Here is an 18,107-nt window from a genome sequence, read left to right as displayed (position 1 = left end):
CAAAAAGCTTTTGAAGTACTACCGTTATCAGACAGAAGTGCTAATATCTTAAGGCAAAAAAAAGTAAGTTGCAAATATGAACAGTGTGACTCCATTTTTTGTTAAGTATATGCACAAATTATGGAGAAATTTATAGGAGGGCACTGGATTATAGGAGTCTTTCACTTTTTACCTTACATAGTTTTAAAACAGTTGAATTTTTTAATAATAATCACTGCTTCTAATCAGAAAAAAATAATTTAAAAAAATGTGAAGACCATGTAAGAACAATATAGATACATGACAATAGATTCCAACCAGGAGAGCAAACATAATTCTATGTACAATAATGTTTATAAAAATACATGAACCAATCACTGCACAAAGAAGGAAACCATGAACAACATGAAAAGGCAATCTACTGACTCGAAGAAGATATTTGCAAAGGATATATCTGATAAGGGGTTAGTATTCAAAATATAAAAACACTGAGAAATAATCCAATTAAAAATGTGCTGAATACCTAAAAAGGCATTTTTCCAAAGACGACATACAGCAAATAGGTACATGAAAAAATGCTGAGTATCATTAATTACCAAAGAAATGCAAATCAAAACCACAATGTGATATCACTTTACACCTGTCAAGAACGGCTAGAATCAAGACAAGAAAAAACAAGTGTTGGTGAGGATGTGGGGAAAAGGAACCCTCACATTGGCAAGAATATGAAGTGGTGTGGCCACTGCGGAAAACAGTACGGAGGTTTCTCAAAAAATTAAATAGAAATACCATATGATTTAGTTATTCCATTACTGGGTGTTTACCAAAGAAAACAAAAAACTAATTTGTTGTCGGTTTTTTTTTTGTTTTTGTTTGTTTGTTTTGAGAGAGAGAGAGAGAGAGAGAGAGAGTGGGTGCACAAGCAGGAGAAGGGGAGAAGGAGGGAGGGAGAGAGAGAGAGAGAGAGCGAGACAGAGCGAGACAGAGAGAGAGAGAGAGAGAGAGAGAGAGAGAGAGAATGAATCCTAAGTAGGCTCCATGCCCAGCACGAAATCATGACCTGAGCTGAAATCAAGAGTTCGACACTTAATGACTAAGCCACTCAGGCACCCCCAAAAACACTAATGTGAGAAAAAAAATGAACCCCTATGTTTATTGCAGCATCATTTACAAGAGCCAAGAATGGAAGCAACCCAAGTGTCCAGCGACAGATGAATAAAGAAAATGTGATATATACACACAATGGAATAGTACTCAGCCACAAAAAGAATGAGATGTTGCCATCTGAGACAAATGGATGGCCCTAGAGGGTATTATGCTAAGTGAAATAAATCATACAGAGAAAGACAAATGCTGTATGACTTCACTTATACATGAAACCTGAAAAACCTAACAAATGGATAAAAAAAGCAGAAACAGACCTATAAATACAGTGAACAAACTGATGGTTGCCAGAGGTAGGAGGGGTGAGAAGATGGGCAAAATGGTTGAAGGGGAGGGGGAGATACAGGTTTCAAGTTACGGAATGAATAAGTCATGGGGATAAAAGGCGCAGCATAGGGAATATACTTAACGGTACCGTAATGGCGCTATATGGTGACAGATGGTAGCTACACTTGTGGTGAGCACAGCGTAATACATAAATCTGTCGAATCACTGCATCATACACCTGAAACTAATGCAACATTGTGTGTCTACTTAACAAAAAACAAAACAAACAAACAACAAAAACCAAGAAAACCCCACATCAACCAGTCTCGTGTCCTTTTCACAATGCCTGGAAGGGGGACCTGCATAGCTCAGTTGGTTAAATATCTGACTTTTGCAGTTTGAGTCCCACCTTGGGCTCTCTGCTGTCAGCCTGGAGCCCACTTCAGAGTCTCTCCTAATCTCTGCACTTCCCCCACTCGCATGCGCTCTCTCTCCCTCTCCCAAAAATAAAAAAATAAACATTAAAAAAAGTAAACAAATATAAGACAGGTTGGAATACCTAGAGTATTCTCTAGGAATACCTAGAGAAACATGAGGACTTAAACAAGAACTTTCTCCAGAAGTACGGATTATGGTAGTTTTGGAAGAACAGAATAATTCAAGATGAAAAGTTTAACGCAGGGGGATAATTAAGAAATGTGTATCTAAAGTAGCCTGACTTACTATCAGTTTAATTCTGAAGGCAACTATTATTTCTAAAGAAAAAGAAAGTGTAGCGGGAAAAGAGACTGGAAGAAACCAGCTTAGAGCTGGCCCATTTGGTGAGCTTGATTATCTTATTAATGTATTACATTGTTGTCAAGTTATGATGGTTAAATTACACTCCAATAAACAGAACTAGCACGTACTGAAAAAAATTCTTGTCAATGATATGGTTGCAAAGCTACTATTACTTCCCTCTTTTCAGCGTACACTGGGATTTCTAGAGCAAACTCCAAGTTAACTTTTACCAAGTTTTCTCCTATGTAAAGAACATTCATTCATTCCATCAATAGTGACACTTATTGAAAACAAAATAGCACTAAAAACTACCTACCCGTTGTCCAGAAGAGAAAGAATGAGAACAACTAACTTCACCAACTAAATGAAGAAGAATGTAGGTCAGATAATATGCCTGTTAGAGAAATAAATAAAACAAACACTCATGAATTTGCTAGCATAGATGTCATCCCAGTTTACAAGTTAGGAGAGTTGCCCAGGAAGGATTAAGAATTTGCTAAAGTTAACTGAGCTGGTATGTAGGGAAATGCCAACCATTTAGCCTAAGCTTCCTGACTCCTAAGTCAAGTGTGTTCCTTTTACCATCTCCTAACTGCCCTAGTAAAGGACTACAAAAAATACTCCCAGTATTAAATTACCAAAAACCATCCTATAACTTCAATTCTCAACTCTCAAGAATAGTGGAGTTTCATGACAGCAAGAAGTAAAAAAATATCATTTACTTTATAACTGTGTTTGCTAGAATGTATCTGAGTCTCTAAATCAGTCTGTAGTTAAAAAGTTGGCATCAGTCATGCTCATATGTATTTTTTTGAAATGACCTAGCCCTGGATACCTGCTTTTCAAGCTCCAAATGAAGGCTATCATCAATAGTGCCATTTGGTTGTTCAGCCCTTTTCTTCAGGACCATTTTCTTCAATAAATCCGACGGTTTCATTTGCACAAGGTAGCGATGTAGGACTGATATCTATTAACAGAAAGAAGAGAAACTGAACAATATGAAGCAATGCAACTGCTCTTTCCCAGTCTACTTTTTTGTCAGTGATCCTCTGTTCATCTGGACTTCTCTAATTTTGCCCCTTTAGCTTTCTTTATAGTCCAGCGATAACGATTCTCCTTTACTTAAAAGTCCTCAATTGCTTAAAAGGGATTTTAAATTAAAAGGTTCCATACTTGTAATGGAGGATAAAAGCTGGAGGAGGAGACTAAATGGCATTACAACAGAGGCAAAAGGGAATGCTTTCTCTGTGAAATTATTTGAAAGTCAGCAAAGCTGAATCTCGCTGTGAAGAGAAGTCACTGAATTCTGAAAAGAATTCTCTTTTGATGGAAGTAGGTATCACTGAAAGGATTGAGAGCTATTTGGCTGGTGGCTCAGAAATGGTCCCCATATATCTGGAATCAAATCGACCAGAACTCTACTATCCCTTTCAATCTCTGTGTCCCTCTGCATCCTGTGCATACTTCTATCATTGTTCTTACTACAATGAACCACAACGGCTGGTTTATTTTGTTTCAATGTAGATTATGTTTTCAAGGGCAGAGTCTCTATCTAATTCATTTTTTCATCCCGAAGACCTGTAGAGAATAGAGTATCTTATACTGAATTGCAGTTCACACAAGAACACATCTAGATCAGATTATACATTGACTTTTAAAATTCCAACTATGTGTAGGCCCTGTAGCCCTCTTAGTGCTATTAATGTTTGTAAAAAGCTTTCAGGGCCTCTCAGTGGAGCTTCCAGTGGACATGTTTAAACCCACTCACATATATATGATATATTCAGTACTGAACAAGTACTTGAGAACAACCATGTTTAAGCTCTACAACTTAAAGACTAGTATTAAAACAGGTACAAGATGCAATTCATGTACAGTGATTCTGCAACTTCTAATCCTGTGATAAAACTGCTAATCTTGATAAGGTGAACTAAATAGTCCTATTTATATAGCACATTATGACTTTCCCAGGAGTGTCCACACATTAATTCATCTAATTGTCCACAACCATTCTATATGGTGTTGGGTATGGTATCATCTCCATGTAATGGATCTCATTAGGAGGGACCATTCTAAAGATTACATAAAGAGTGTTATGCCTGAGACTTGAGATCTAACCCCTAGAACTTTTGACCTAAGAAACATCAATTTTTCCTACACCTAGCCCACTATCTTTCCCATTTGTAAAAAGAAAGCAGAAATATTATTTATACCTGAAGATTATTGGCATTAGGGATATCTTCATGTTTCTCATCCAAAAGCTTTGAAATAATCACTAGGCTGAGGCACTGTCTCAGTTGCCTGGAATTAGAATTTAAAAGTATTTAAAATGCATTTTAATCAACACTGCTTGAGAAGCAATGAGCCAAAAGTTGTTCTTCTAATTGGAAACATAGCTAATGTTTCAAGAGAAGGCAGTACAAGAATGTATAAACTTCAATAGAACAGTAAAATTTTCACGTAAAATATTTGTACATAAAGTTAGAACTGTGTGACACTCAGGCAAATCATTAAGAGCCTTTACCTTTGACCATGCTGATTTACTGAGAGAAAACCTATTTTATTGCCCGAATTTATTTTTACTAAAGCAAAAAAAAGAAAAAAAAGAAAAAAGCCAGTTCATTCATTTTCATATGTGCCATCTGTATCTGTATTGTTACAAGCTAAAATTTAAAAAAGTATACTATGGACTGCCTGTCTGGCTCCATTGGTAGAGCATGTGACTCTTAATCTCAGGGTGGTGAGTTCAAGCCCCACACTGGGCGTGAAGCCTACTTAAAAATTCAAGAATATCATAAAATATTTTATTTTATGATAAATAAAATACATAATACATAAAATATTTTAAGTATTAGAGTCAGGCTGTCAATGCCCTTTCCCACAGTTGAATATGAAATAAAAGACTGATCTAACATTCAAAGGAATGATGAAAGGGAATAAAGAACCCAAAAGCATTTCATTAATATAAACATACGTTTTTCTTCACGCTTAATTCTCAATTTTCAATACCTTCCACGAGATGTCCAGTTAGGGACCAGCTGTACCAACCACAGAAGGTTGTGGGGATGACTAGACAGTTCATTTATGGCCAGACAGAGTTCAGGCACCTGAAAACAAAGAATAAGCAAGATTTTTCAAACAGGTCAGTGGAACCAACTTCTAACAGACCATCCACATCCTTTACTGCCTTAATGGAAGCATTATGACAAAAAGAGCACTCGTTTTCAGAAATAGCATGGAGTCTAGAACCTGATAAAACACACACAGTACACGGATTTAGTTTTATTTTAAACTCTAGGACTGAACAGATACATTTAGCAGAATTTCACTTGGCTTTCAGGTTTTGTGCTATACCTCTACCTGTATCTAAACAGTCCTCTGGAAGAATTACAAATCTAAATCTAAACTGATCTAAATACAAATACCATCTTCTTAAAGGTGTATAATGAGAGTTGCAGAAGATCACACGTTTCTGACCTGTGTGCTTTCTTGCATTTTAGGGATCCTCAACTATTTCACAGTATTTAAAGTCTAACAAAATTGCTTCAAAATAATCTCTGAGTGGGGGAGTGAAGTATGGGATGAGGGTAACAGATGACACAAGGTTGATTATATCTTGTTATTAACATTGTTCAAACTGCGTGATAGGTACTTAGGGGTTTATCATACTCATCTCTCTACTTTTGCACGTTTGAAATTTTCCACCAAAAAAGACTGAAAAATCTAGTTTTTAAAAACCTATCAAAAATTATACATGTTTACCCTCAATGTGGCTACAGATGTGCAACTAAAATTTTTATTATATGTGTGACTTTGCTTCATCATTTCATGTAGGGCTCTCCTTGAAGGTCACTTCAGAAAGGCCTTCCCTGACTGCCCTACCTGAAATAGCAGAGCCTCCCAGCCTTGCTATTCTCTATACCCATGTCCTGCCTTATTTTAATTTGTAGCCTTTATTACAACTTGACATGATATTATAATCTACATTTACTTTATTACCTAACCCTCTCACAAGCATAAAACTGCCATGAAGGCAAGGGCTTTAGGTTTTTCACAGCTGTACCTATGTTACTGCTGAACCACAGTAAATCCCCAATAAATACTTTTTTTTGAATGTATGGCTGCAGTTTTAGAGAAGATTCAATTATCATAAATTTAAATACAGTTCCAGCAAAGAAGACCCCTTCCTCAGTTTATTTTTCATCTGCCAAAGATCTTAATTGAGTTTAGAAACTATTAATTCTGTATGCACTATGAAAGTCAAATTGTGATGCAGACAAAAAAACCAACGCTAAAACCAATAGAAAGGCTTTAAGTACAGTTACCTTTGTGTTCCAATCTCTAATGTTTTTCATCAGATTTATCAGGAGGCTCTGAAAATCCACTAGAGGAATCTGTTTCAGCTGTTTTTCCAAACTCATTTTAAACAACATTAAAATAAGCAACATTATCTCACGATCCTGGTAACCTTCTGGATGTATAGATGTACACAAGCCTAGAAACTGTGACAGAAGTGTAGAGACAAAACAACTTAAGGAGATACATTTTACTTGAAGAGTTTAAATTTGAAAACTTTCTGACAAAAAATACAAAAGAGAAGTTATAGAAAACAAAACATCCAGATGTCTAGAAAAAAGAAGGCAAAAAGAAACATGCATGTTAATAGTTAAATTAGGACATAAGTATTTTCTTCTCTAATTTTCATTATTCAGATTTTTTTTAAATGGCTCAGTATCACTGCTTTGATTCAGCCACTAAAAAGATTTAACACTGTTATTCATTTTTTGCTTTTTGTTTTCAGAGAGAGAGAGAGAGAGAGAGAAAGACAGAGAGAGAGAGAGCGCAAGTGAGCAGGAGCAAGCAGAGCCAGTGGGCATACATGCACATGTGCATGTCTGAGTGGGGAAAGGGGCAGAGGGAGGTGGAAAGGGGAGAGGAGGAGGGGAGAGGGGGAGAGAGGGGGAGAGAGGGAGAGAGGGAGAGAGGGAGAGAGGGGGGGGAGGGGGAGAGAGGGAGAGAGCGTGCAAGTGAGGGCTAGCGAGGGAGCATCCTAAGCAGGCTCCATGCTCAGTGAGGAATCTGCCTTGGGACCCAGTCCCAGGACCCTGGTATCAGGACCTGAGCCGAAATCAAAAGTCATGCACTCAACTGACTGAGCCTCCCAGGTGACCCTATTATTAATTCTTAATCACTAAGTCATATGGTAAGTAGTAACTTTTATTTTCATACATCCTAACTCTAAAAAAAATTGTTTCTAAAAAATACTGGTTTCTAAAAGCTTCTTGGTAAAGGTATTCCTAGAAATACATTAATTCTGTAACTTTGAGCTAAAGTTCCCTTTCACTCCTAATACTAAAACAAAAATAAAAACAGCAAAAACAATGTTTACTACAAAGATTACTGCTAAGAAGTTCCAGAGATTGGAAATCACCTGGTAAAACACTAGTGATTTTGTTTTAAAACAACTAACCACAAAACTAAATAGTTCCAGTTTTGTGCTAAAGACATTAAAAAGAGTTTTTCCCTACCTTAACCACATTTAAAATGTTGGTTTCAGGAAGAGTTGAAAAAATTGGCTTACAAGATGAATCTTCACTTCCTTTCCCTCCCAATGTCATCTGTGTTTCAGAACTATTGAAAAGTGAATAAAACAATGTGAAATTGGGCACAAAATAATTATTTTAAGAAATACTGAACAACAAAAACTAAGTTTTGTTTAGGCATAACTTATAAACAATAAAAGGAACATATCCATTTTAAGTTGTGATCAATGTATATAGTAGCATAACCACCAACAGAATCAAGAAGTAGAACATTTTTCCATTACCCACAAAAGTCCCTTCATGCCAGATCCAAGTAACTTTACTATCTCCCATTTCAGTAAACACCAGTCTGATTTCCATCTTTATGCATTAGTTTTTCCTTGAAAAGCTGCTTTTTTATAAGGCAGTATCCTCACTGCTCTTGGTGTCAGAGAACTATGTAGAAGGTAGCTCTGGCTACGAAGAACTCATAATATTTAAAGACCTCATGAACAGAGAGCAAATATAAAGAAACAATTTTAAGCACCCCAATTCCGGTTGAGGTAATCGGTGAAGGTTCATGGAGGAGGAGACACATGAATTTGGCTTTCTAAAGTTATTTTACTTTTTAAGAAAAAATTTTTATATGTTTACTTATTTTGGCGGGGGGGGGGGGGGAGGGGCAGAGAGAAAGTCAGACACAGAATCCGAAGCAGGCTGTAGGTAGGCTCTGAGCTGTCAGCACGGCTCACGCGGTGTTCGAATCCATGAACCATGAGATCGTGACCTGAGCTGAAGTCAGATGCTTAACCAACTGAGCTACCCAGGCGACCCCCTTGTTTACTTTTTTGAATAAATATCTTCGTATGGTTAAAAAACCTCAAAAGGTATGAAGGTATGGTACGCTGTGCAGAACCACCCTTTCAGTCTAGACCTTCTGCCACCCATTTCCCTCCCCACAATCACTACTAGTTTTAACCCTTCCTTCCACGGGCATTTTATGTATACACAAATAAATATGAATATATGGCCCCCTTTAATATAAATGGTAGCATATACTATATACTCTGTTGTGCACTTTCACCTAATATATCTTACAGATACTTCCATAACTATAAGTGAAAAGCTTTCTTATCTCTTAGTCTCTGCTTGGTAGTCCTGTGTGCTTTCTTAGCTAGTTAACCTCAGGAAAATTACTTACTTAACCTCTCTGTGCCTGACTTGCCTGTAAAATGGGAGTGAAAATACTATCTAATAGCTGTAGTGACTATGAAATGAAGTACTATATGTTATGCCCTCAGAACTGCACCTGGCACATAGTAAGCAATATATAACTATTAGTACTTGTGTTGATTATAAACGTATCATGATTTATTTAATCTGTCTCCATACTGTCTTGCTCTTTCCGACAGTGCTTCAATAAGTGAGACAGGTAATATTTTGGTGAGCAGACACTGATGATGGAGGTGAGAGACCAGCAGGAGGAAAAGCCAATGCCACAATGACTAATATGAAGGAAGAGCGAACAAATCAATTTGGTTAGAACAAAAGGGAGAGCAAAATAGAAAATAGGTCAGAATCAAACTGTAGTCTTAAATACAAGATGTAAAGGTTTGAGAATAGGGGAGATAGAAGTTTAAGGCTATACTTTCATAAAAGGAATCCTCCAACACTGAAAAGAATATCTTGGGGGTAGAAAGCCCCTGGGGAAAAGGAGATTTTTTTTTTTTTTTTATTACCAGAGTGGGCATGAAAAGAGGATCTGAATCAGACTGACCCTGGGAACAAAAAAAGAAGGAACAGCTGTGAGATGAGCAGAGGAAGAACACAGGGATGTGAGAGCTGATGGAATGTAGAAAAGAAAGAGTTATGACTCATATTTTAAGTCTGTACATCTAACAGAATAACGGTCAAGAAAAGAACTGTTCAGGGAGCCTGGATGGCTCAGTCGGTTAAGCATCTGACTCTTGATATTGGCTCAGGTCACCATCTCGCAGTTCGTGAGTTTGAGCCCTGCACTGGGGCACGGTCGGTACAGAGCCTTCTTGGGCTTCTCCCTCCCACCCCCATCAAAATAAATAAATTAATTAAAAAATAATAATGTGGCAATACATAGTATTACATAAAAAAAAACTAAAAAGAAAAAAAAGAAAGAAAAGAACTGTTCTACTATCTATCTTTTAGTATCTTAGTCTCCCTATCTGAATATTTAAGCACCTTCAAACATTTCATGCCTACCAGCAAAAATGGTTAGGCTGCACGTGAGTCTTAGTGAGAAGAGCTGCAGTCGTATCTCAACAGGATTCAGTCTTGTACTTGTGTTGCCTACACAGGCATTTCATCACATTTCGCTCATTCCTTCACCAGCTCCCTCCTGCTTTCCTGTCCTCATCAATGCCTATCACTATACAGCAACAGTGACTACAGCCACCACCTCCCTGCTGGAGTCACCAAACCTCACTGAGGTCAACTTTTCAACTGATAAGTAACCAATAAATAAACTACTTTACTAAGTATCATTTGCATGTGTTATGTCTTAATGCATTTATATCTTTATTTCACTATTTCCACTATAGTACCTGCTTGCAACAGTGAAGAAAAATTCAAATCTGTTGCATACAACATACAAAATTACCACACATGATTGAATTCATTAAATGTTAATTAATAAAATCATTGGTATTTTAACTTTTTAAATATAGGTAGTTTGACTATCTTAGTAATATCTGGGGGAAATGGTTGGGTCTTTTAGATAGGCTGGGAAAGCATTATTTTCCCTATTTAAACTGATGGAGGGGCACCTAGGTGGCTCAGTTGGTTAAGCGTCTGACTTCGGCTCAGGTCATGATCTCACGGTTTGTGGGTTCGAGTCCTGCATCGGGCTCTGTGCTAACAGCTCAGAGCCTGAAGCCTGCTTCGGATTCTGTGTCTCCCTTTCTGTCTCCCCCTCCCCTGCTCATTCACTGTCTCTGTCTGTCTCTCAAAAACAAATAAATGTAAAAAAAAAAAAAAAAAAAAATTAAAAAAAAATTAAGTGCTGGAATATAGTCTTATCTGAAAATGTGCTATCCAATATATTTTTAGATACAGATTGCATCGGAGCAATAAAGGAACATGTATGGAGTAGAAAGGGAACTGGAGAGATAAGAGTTTGGCTTTAGATATACCAAGTAACAAGAATTTACCTTTCTCTTAGAAGTTAAGATGAGTATATTATCATGCTTAAGAACCATTTTTATTCCTGTGATCAGTTTATTCCTTTGTCCATTTTTCTACGTCTATTTTCTGTTTTTCTTAATTTGAAACTAAACCTTTGTCTGTAACCAGAGTTGTTTCATTCATACATATACGAACATGGAAAATTCATCTGAATATGTATCTCTTTCCCACTCCTTTTTGAAGTTTTTCTTTTGACTTTGTGTATAGTGAACACTGTCATGGTAATCTGTTTTTAATGTGGTCAAATAAGTTAATTTTCCTTTTTTATGCCTTTTGAGTGTTAGTTCATACATAAAACCATCTTTTCTAGGGTTATAAAAATCTTGTTTCTTCTATTACTTTTATGGTTTCATTGCATACATTTAAATCTTTGCTCTATTAGTTTGAGGTATGGATGCAAAAATTTTTTCTAGATGGCTACTCATTTTTCCAAATACTGGATAATACCAGATACTCAATAAGCCTACTCTTTCCTCATTTGTGGAAATATCACCTTTAGCATTTACATAGTATCTATACGTACTTGGTTCTATTTTGGACTTATTTCATTCCACTGACAGCTTTGAACCTTGTACTTGTCCCATACTTATATCTGCTAAGGCCGATCCTGCCTCCTAACTCTTCTTTCTCAAAGATTTTCAGCATATTATTTTTTTCCATATGACTTTAGAATCACTTGTATAGTCTCAACTCTCCCCCTCCCTACAAAATATCTGACTGGCATTTCTTATTCGAATTTCATTAAGTTAATGGCTCAACTTTAGGTGCTCTCACATATTTACATTACAATGCTTTGAGTTTTCCTATCTGAAAGCATGGTATGCTCTTTCATTTATTTAGGTCTTTTATTTTGTCTCTTAGTAATGTTTTTACACACACACACACTCTCTTCTATTTAAGTTTATTCCTAGGTACTTCATATATTTTTCTTATTATTGTAAATGAAGTCTGGTTTATCTCTTTTTAAAAGATTTTATTAAAACATTTTTAAATGTAATCTCTACCCTCAATGTGGGGCTCGAACTCACGACCCTGAGATCAAAATCACATGCTCTACTGACTAAGCCAGCCAGTTTATCTTTTAAACTAGGTACAGTTCATCTATCTGAAGGTTACTAATTTCTCTTTATTAACTTTGTACCCTGGCATCCATAACAATTTCTCTCTTTTTTAAAGTAGGCTCCATGCCTAATGTGGGGCTTGAACTCACAACCCTGAGATCAAGAGTCACATGCTCCACTGACTGGGTCAGCCAGGAGCCCCATACCAATTTCTCTTTTTTTTTTTTAATTTGTTATAGCTTTTTAGCTGAGTGTTAGGCTTCTTTGCATACATTAACATACTTCTGCAAATAATGAAACCTTCAACTCATTTGCAGTTTTTGTATCTCTTATTTTTTTCTCTTACCTAGTTGCTTTACTCAGTACCTCCAACAGAATAATGTCAAATAACAATGGGCAGTGTTATTTAAAAAAAAAAAAATTAAAGATTTTAAATGTTTCTATTTCTTCCTTGTTAAACACGATGATGCCCCCCGCCTTTTTTTTTTAAGTAGGCTCCAAGCCTAGCATGCAGCCCAATGCAGGGCTTGAAATGACAACCCTGAGATCAAGACCTGACCTGAGATCAAGACTCAGATGCTTAATCGATTGAGCCACCCAAGGTACCCCCATGATGATGACTTTTAGATTAAAAATGTGTCTAACTTAAGATCCATTTCAACTTTGAGAGATTTAAAAAAGTCAAGGATGGGTACTGAACCTATCAAATGAATATTAACTGTTAGTGTATTACAAATTGTTTAAAAGAATGTTTTTGAAGTTAATTATGAAAAGAAAACTTACACTAGATTGTCTTCATTAAAGTCTGGCTGAAGATTCTCCAGAGGAAACAAAGACCTAAAATCAATTCCCATATTGAAAAACACAGCTGCTATATCAGATAATGATGGGATCCAGGGCCAAACTGGTGAATCACTGAAGGTATCTAGTTAATAGAAAAAAATATTTTATCCCAAATTCCAGGTTCACAGATGCACAGTCAGCATGTGAAACATGGATTATTACCATGATTTTACAGAAATGACATCTGGTAATGATATGTAAGCAATATAGTTATTTAGAATGATCATATAGGAATTATAGGTGTTTAAGTAAATGTGAAGGAAATGACATTTATGAAAGTATCTGAGAGTGATGATGAATAAATGGGTGTAACTCAGGAGGAAGTAACACATTTTGAAAAATCTGAAAATAACAATGGTAAAATATCAACTACTGCTAATACAGAAAGATTTTATCATCTTCAGTGCCCATATAGTCCCAATCCTCAAAACAAATGAAACACATAAATCATAACGCTTATTTCATTATAAGGGATCTCAAAGGTGAGAAAGCAATTGTCACATTTCTGTAGCGGATATTTTCAGTCTCCTCAGTGCATAATCAGCACAATACTTGTTTGCCAATAAGCCAGTTAAAGTAAATGGCTAAATAAATAAACAAACTTGCTATTTCCACTTACCCAGGACAGTAACCCATGAGTTGGTAGGTAAGTATTAGGTAAGGGTTGCCACCTCAAGATCTTATACCCTTTTTTTCAGTGCAACTAGAAAAATGCAGATACTCATTTTTGATTGGAGTTTCATTTCATTATTAAAGATTTTAGATCAAAAAAAATTTTTTATTCTATATTTCTGAATAATCTACATGTTTAGCGATATGAAAGACTGCGTACATAGCAACCAATAATTCACAATGCTAATCAGTAAATTTACATACTCACCATTTCTAATTGTTATTTCCATCAATGTGCTTAAAATCTGTACAGACACAATACAGTCTGTATGAACCGACATCATCTGCCAAAGTAGATAAAAGTATTAAGAAAGAAGAAAACGAGCATTTACTACTTGCCATGCATACATAAAAGTGTTTTATGTGCATTTCCTTTAATGTGGTATTTTATGTGCATTTCATTTGAATACTTTACAATAGTTTTATGAAGTGGTCATACATCATTACATATAAGCAGACAGGCTCAGAGAAATTAAAATACTTTACCCAAAGTAATACATGAGGAGCTGGAATTTAAATCCAGGTCTGAGTCTAAAATCAGGGCCCCTTCAATTCAAACATGCTGATTGTTTAATCATCAAGGAAAAGGCTGATTGATAGTTGATCTAATCAGATCATAAACTAGCAAAAGTATTTGAAAAGATACATGTAAATTAATATACCAATATACTTTTTAAAAGATGTTCAATATCATTAGTAATCAAAGAAATGCAAAGAGAAATGACAAGCTATCGTTAGCTTGTCAAGAGAAGCTTGACTTTGAGATTGTTAAAGATCAAGAATATTGATAATACCCAGTATTCACAGGGTACTAGGAAAAAGGTAGTATGCTTAGTGTAAGTATAATTTGGTAAAATTTAAAAAGGAATTTGGTAATATTTAAGCAAGGTTATTGTTTTTATACTTTGATCTAGTTAGCCTTTTTACATACAGAATTTATATGCAGAGGCATAAAATTTAACTTTACAAGACCATTTTTTGGGAATAAAATCTCAAGTTTCAAAAATTTTTAAAGAATCATGTGACATATTGAAAGTGATTTTATCTTTTTAATGTTTATTTATTTTAAGAGAGAGAGAGAGCGAGCGTGAGAACATGCAAGAAGGGGAGGAGCAGAGGGGGAGAGGGAGAGAGAATCCCAAGCAGGCTCCACGCTGTCAGGGCAGAGCCTGATCGGAGACTCGAGCTCCCGAACCAGAGATGATGACCTGAGCCAAAATCAAGAGTTGGATGCTTAACCAACTGAACCACCCACGTACCCCTGAAAGTAATTTTAAAGTGGTTTTGTAGGGGAAAACATTCCTCTTTCCCTTTTGTTTTGTAGCCATAGATTATGATTACAGTAAATTTAAACACATAAGGGAGAATAACTCAAACACTGGTTTCAATCAGGCATACCTGTGTTACTGTATGTTAGTATTTGTGTCATTTGTGTGTTTCTGCCATTTTCAAAATCAACCTGAGTCAAAAAGTCGGTTATCATGTTTGTGTTATGTTTTGCCACTAGTGGGCAGCACCCCTCAAAGGCATGTTTGGAAACAGGACAAGTTTTAGATAACAATCTTTTTCGGGGGGGTAATGAATTCTAAGGTGGGCAACACAATACTAGGAGATAATTCAATAAATGTGTAAAGAGGTGTATATAACAATCTAATGTCTATCAATTGAGACTGGGTTAAATAAATCAGCATAACACTACAACAGAATACTATAAAGCCCTTGAAAAGGATGACAACATACCTATACTGATGTGAAAATAATTTGTTATCTGCAATAAAAAAATCATAAGGCGGAACACATTCTGTTGATACTATCATACAGCAATCTATGTACACACAGAGAACAATCTAGAAAACACTAAAATGTAGCAGTCCCTGGAAATTGGGGAGGCTAATGCCTTTTAAATAATAACAAGCCTTTAAAAAAAAAATCTTAATTTTACTTGAACTTTTCAAAATTAAGCGTGAATCCCTTTGAAAACGCTTTTAAAAAGTAGTCAAGTGTCTTTCTAGTTTTACACACTTAGGATAAAATCAGGAAAATGCGAACATTTTAATTATCCTTTAACAATTAAATTGACAAACTGTTAGTACCATAGATTTCATTCTTTTTTATGGCTGAATAATATTCCGTTGTGTGTGTATGTGTGTGCTGCATGTACATCTTCACCCACTCATCTATTGATGGACGCTTGGGCTGCTTCCGTAATTCGGCTATTATAAATAATGCTGCAATAAACGTAAGAATGTACATATCCTTTTGAGTTAGTGTTTTCGTATTCTTTGGGCAAAAAGATTAAAAAAAAAATGCTAGAACCGTAGCATTAAAATAAATTCTGACACACTTTCTAAAAAAGAAAAAATAGTTTTAAGTTGGTATGCTCCATCCATCATGAAAAATGGACTTGGAATTGAAAAAGAGAGATGAGACAGTGTTTTACACAGAAAAAGTAATTAATGAATGATTGTTACAGTTTTCAAATAATAAATACGAAGAGTATAAAAACTGCTTACATGAAGATATGCTTTAACGTTATCATCAGGGTTTTTAGAGGCTATAATGAGGAGGGCACCGGGGTGGCTCTGTCAGTTGAACATCGGACTCTTGATTTCAGCTCAGGTTGTGATCTCATGGGTCATGAGTTCGAGCCCCACATTGGGATCTGCGCTGGTAGTGCGGAGCCTGCTTGTGATCCTCTCTCTCTGCCCCTCTCCCATTCATGCTCTCTCTCCCTCTCTCTCTCTCTCTCTCTCTCATATAAACATTTAAAAAAAGGATATGAGGACCCACATCAACAAGATAAAAATAAACACAGATAAATGCAAAATTTTACTTGTAAGTTTAAGAAAAGATGTGTTACATAATTAGAGAATAACAAAGCTCTGGCATGACTGCAAATGAAATTTTTAACTATAGTACAAAATAGTATAAAATAAAATATAAAAAAATATAAAAACATATATATTTATACATATTTACGTATATATAATATAAAATATATGTAAAGTATAAATATAGCATAAAACAAAAATATGTCGGTGGGTAGATGGGAAAGAGTCTCACTGGAGACTGCTGTTAAGAAAGACCTTATCTGGGAGCAAAGTGTCTGGCTTCAGCTCAGGTCATGATCTCACGGTTCGTGAGATCGAGCCCCACATTGGGCTCTGTACTGACAGCTCAGAGCCTGGAGCCTGCTTCAGATTCTGGGTCTTCTCTCTCTCTCTGCCCCTCCCCCACCCACACTCTGTCTATCTCTATTTCAAAAATAAACATTTAAAAAAAAAAAAAGACCTTATCTGGAGCATATGTGCATTTATGGGGACACATTTTAGGAGCTAAAGGTCATTCAGAAAGATGATCAGTAAAGAGACTAGAAATTTGGTGACTGGAGAGAGTTTAGTGTTGGGGAGAGATGAGGGTCATGATAGCTATTTTAAAATGAACGAAGGACTGTTAGATGAAACGTATTCTGGAGAGCTCTTGAAAAGATAATTAGTACCACTATATAAAAACCACGGGGAGGCAAATTTTGATTTAATTAGGACTGTTTAAAAAATTTTTTTTTTACCGGGGTCCAAGTAGGAAGCTCCTCACCGCTGGAAGTAACACTCCTGCCTCATGATCCGCACCACTTATCCTCTCTGCCTAGAATGCCCTTTTCCCACACAGTGGCGTGACTCATTCCAGCACCTTCTTCTCAGATCTTTATTCAGATGTCACCTTATCAGTAAGGCACTCATTATCAACTATCTTACACATACATTTAAAAAAGCAAACTAGGGGCGCCTGGGTGGCGCAGTCGGTTAAGCGTCCGACTTCAGCCAGGTCACGATCTCGCGGTCCGTGAGTTCGAGCCCCGCGTCAGGCTCTGGGCTGATGGCTCGGAGCCTGGAGCCTGTTTCCGATTCTGTGTCTCCCTCTCTCTCTGCCCCTCCCCCGTTCATGCTCTGTCTCTCTCTGTCCCAAAAATAAATAAAAAACGTTGAAAAAAAAATTTAAAAAAAAATAAAATAAAATAAAAAAGCAAACTTTCCCATCTTGACACTTCTCTGTATCTACTCTGGCCTACTACTTCTTCATAGCACTTACCACGTGACATAATAGATCTCTAAATATGCACACCACATACACATTTACTGTCTGTCTCCTCTATAGTACTAGAATGTGGCTCTCAGGGGATCAGAAATGTACATTTTCTCATTGCTGTTCTCTCCAGCACCTGGGACTCAAAAATGCCAGCTATATGAAAAAAATGAAAAAAAAGGCTACACTGGAATATCTAGGTTCTCATCATTCTTTGAGATGTTATCTTAAATCCCAGAATAAACTCCTTATGTTTCTCTCACTTCTCACTTCACACACAATAATCATATTTTTTTGTTACAAAGTTACCATGCAGATAACATAAAATTTTAGATAATTACTTTTTATAAAATTAAAAAAAAATTTTTAAGTTTATTTATTTATTCTGAGAGAGACAGAGACAGTGTGAGTGGGGGAGGGGCAAAGAGAGAAGGAGAGAGAGAATGCCAAGCAGGCTCCGCGCTATCAGTGCAGAGCCCTATGCAGGGCTCGAACCCATGAAACTATGAGATTATGA

At 36.2% G+C, this 18,107-nt stretch overlaps 1 protein-coding gene across 2 annotated transcripts in view; it reads right to left on the bottom strand.

Annotated features, from left to right (window-relative positions):
• SLF2 (SMC5-SMC6 complex localization factor 2) overlaps window positions 1-18,107 on the bottom strand; it is a 45,612-nt gene that overhangs the window by 9,979 nt on the left and 17,526 nt on the right. For both annotated transcript variants that reach the window (XM_007080177.3, XM_015536698.2), the window contains exons 10-17: window positions 13,716-13,791; window positions 12,776-12,917; window positions 7,719-7,821; window positions 6,516-6,692; window positions 5,200-5,297; window positions 4,404-4,491; window positions 3,026-3,157; window positions 2,507-2,584 (exon numbers count right to left, since the gene is read on the bottom strand). In XM_007080177.3, the coding sequence (XP_007080239.1) occupies window positions 2,507-2,584; window positions 3,026-3,157; window positions 4,404-4,491; window positions 5,200-5,297; window positions 6,516-6,692; window positions 7,719-7,821; window positions 12,776-12,917; window positions 13,716-13,791 (894 nt within the window). The remainder of the gene's footprint in view (window positions 1-2,506; window positions 2,585-3,025; window positions 3,158-4,403; window positions 4,492-5,199; window positions 5,298-6,515; window positions 6,693-7,718; window positions 7,822-12,775; window positions 12,918-13,715; window positions 13,792-18,107) is intronic.

Source organism: Panthera tigris, chromosome D2 (genome assembly GCF_018350195.1).
Source record: "Panthera tigris isolate Pti1 chromosome D2, P.tigris_Pti1_mat1.1, whole genome shotgun sequence".
Classification (NCBI taxonomy): Eukaryota; Metazoa; Chordata; class Mammalia; order Carnivora; family Felidae; genus Panthera; species Panthera tigris.
The sequence above is the reverse complement of the archived record's forward strand: the minus strand, read 5'-3'. Positions and strand labels throughout refer to the sequence as shown.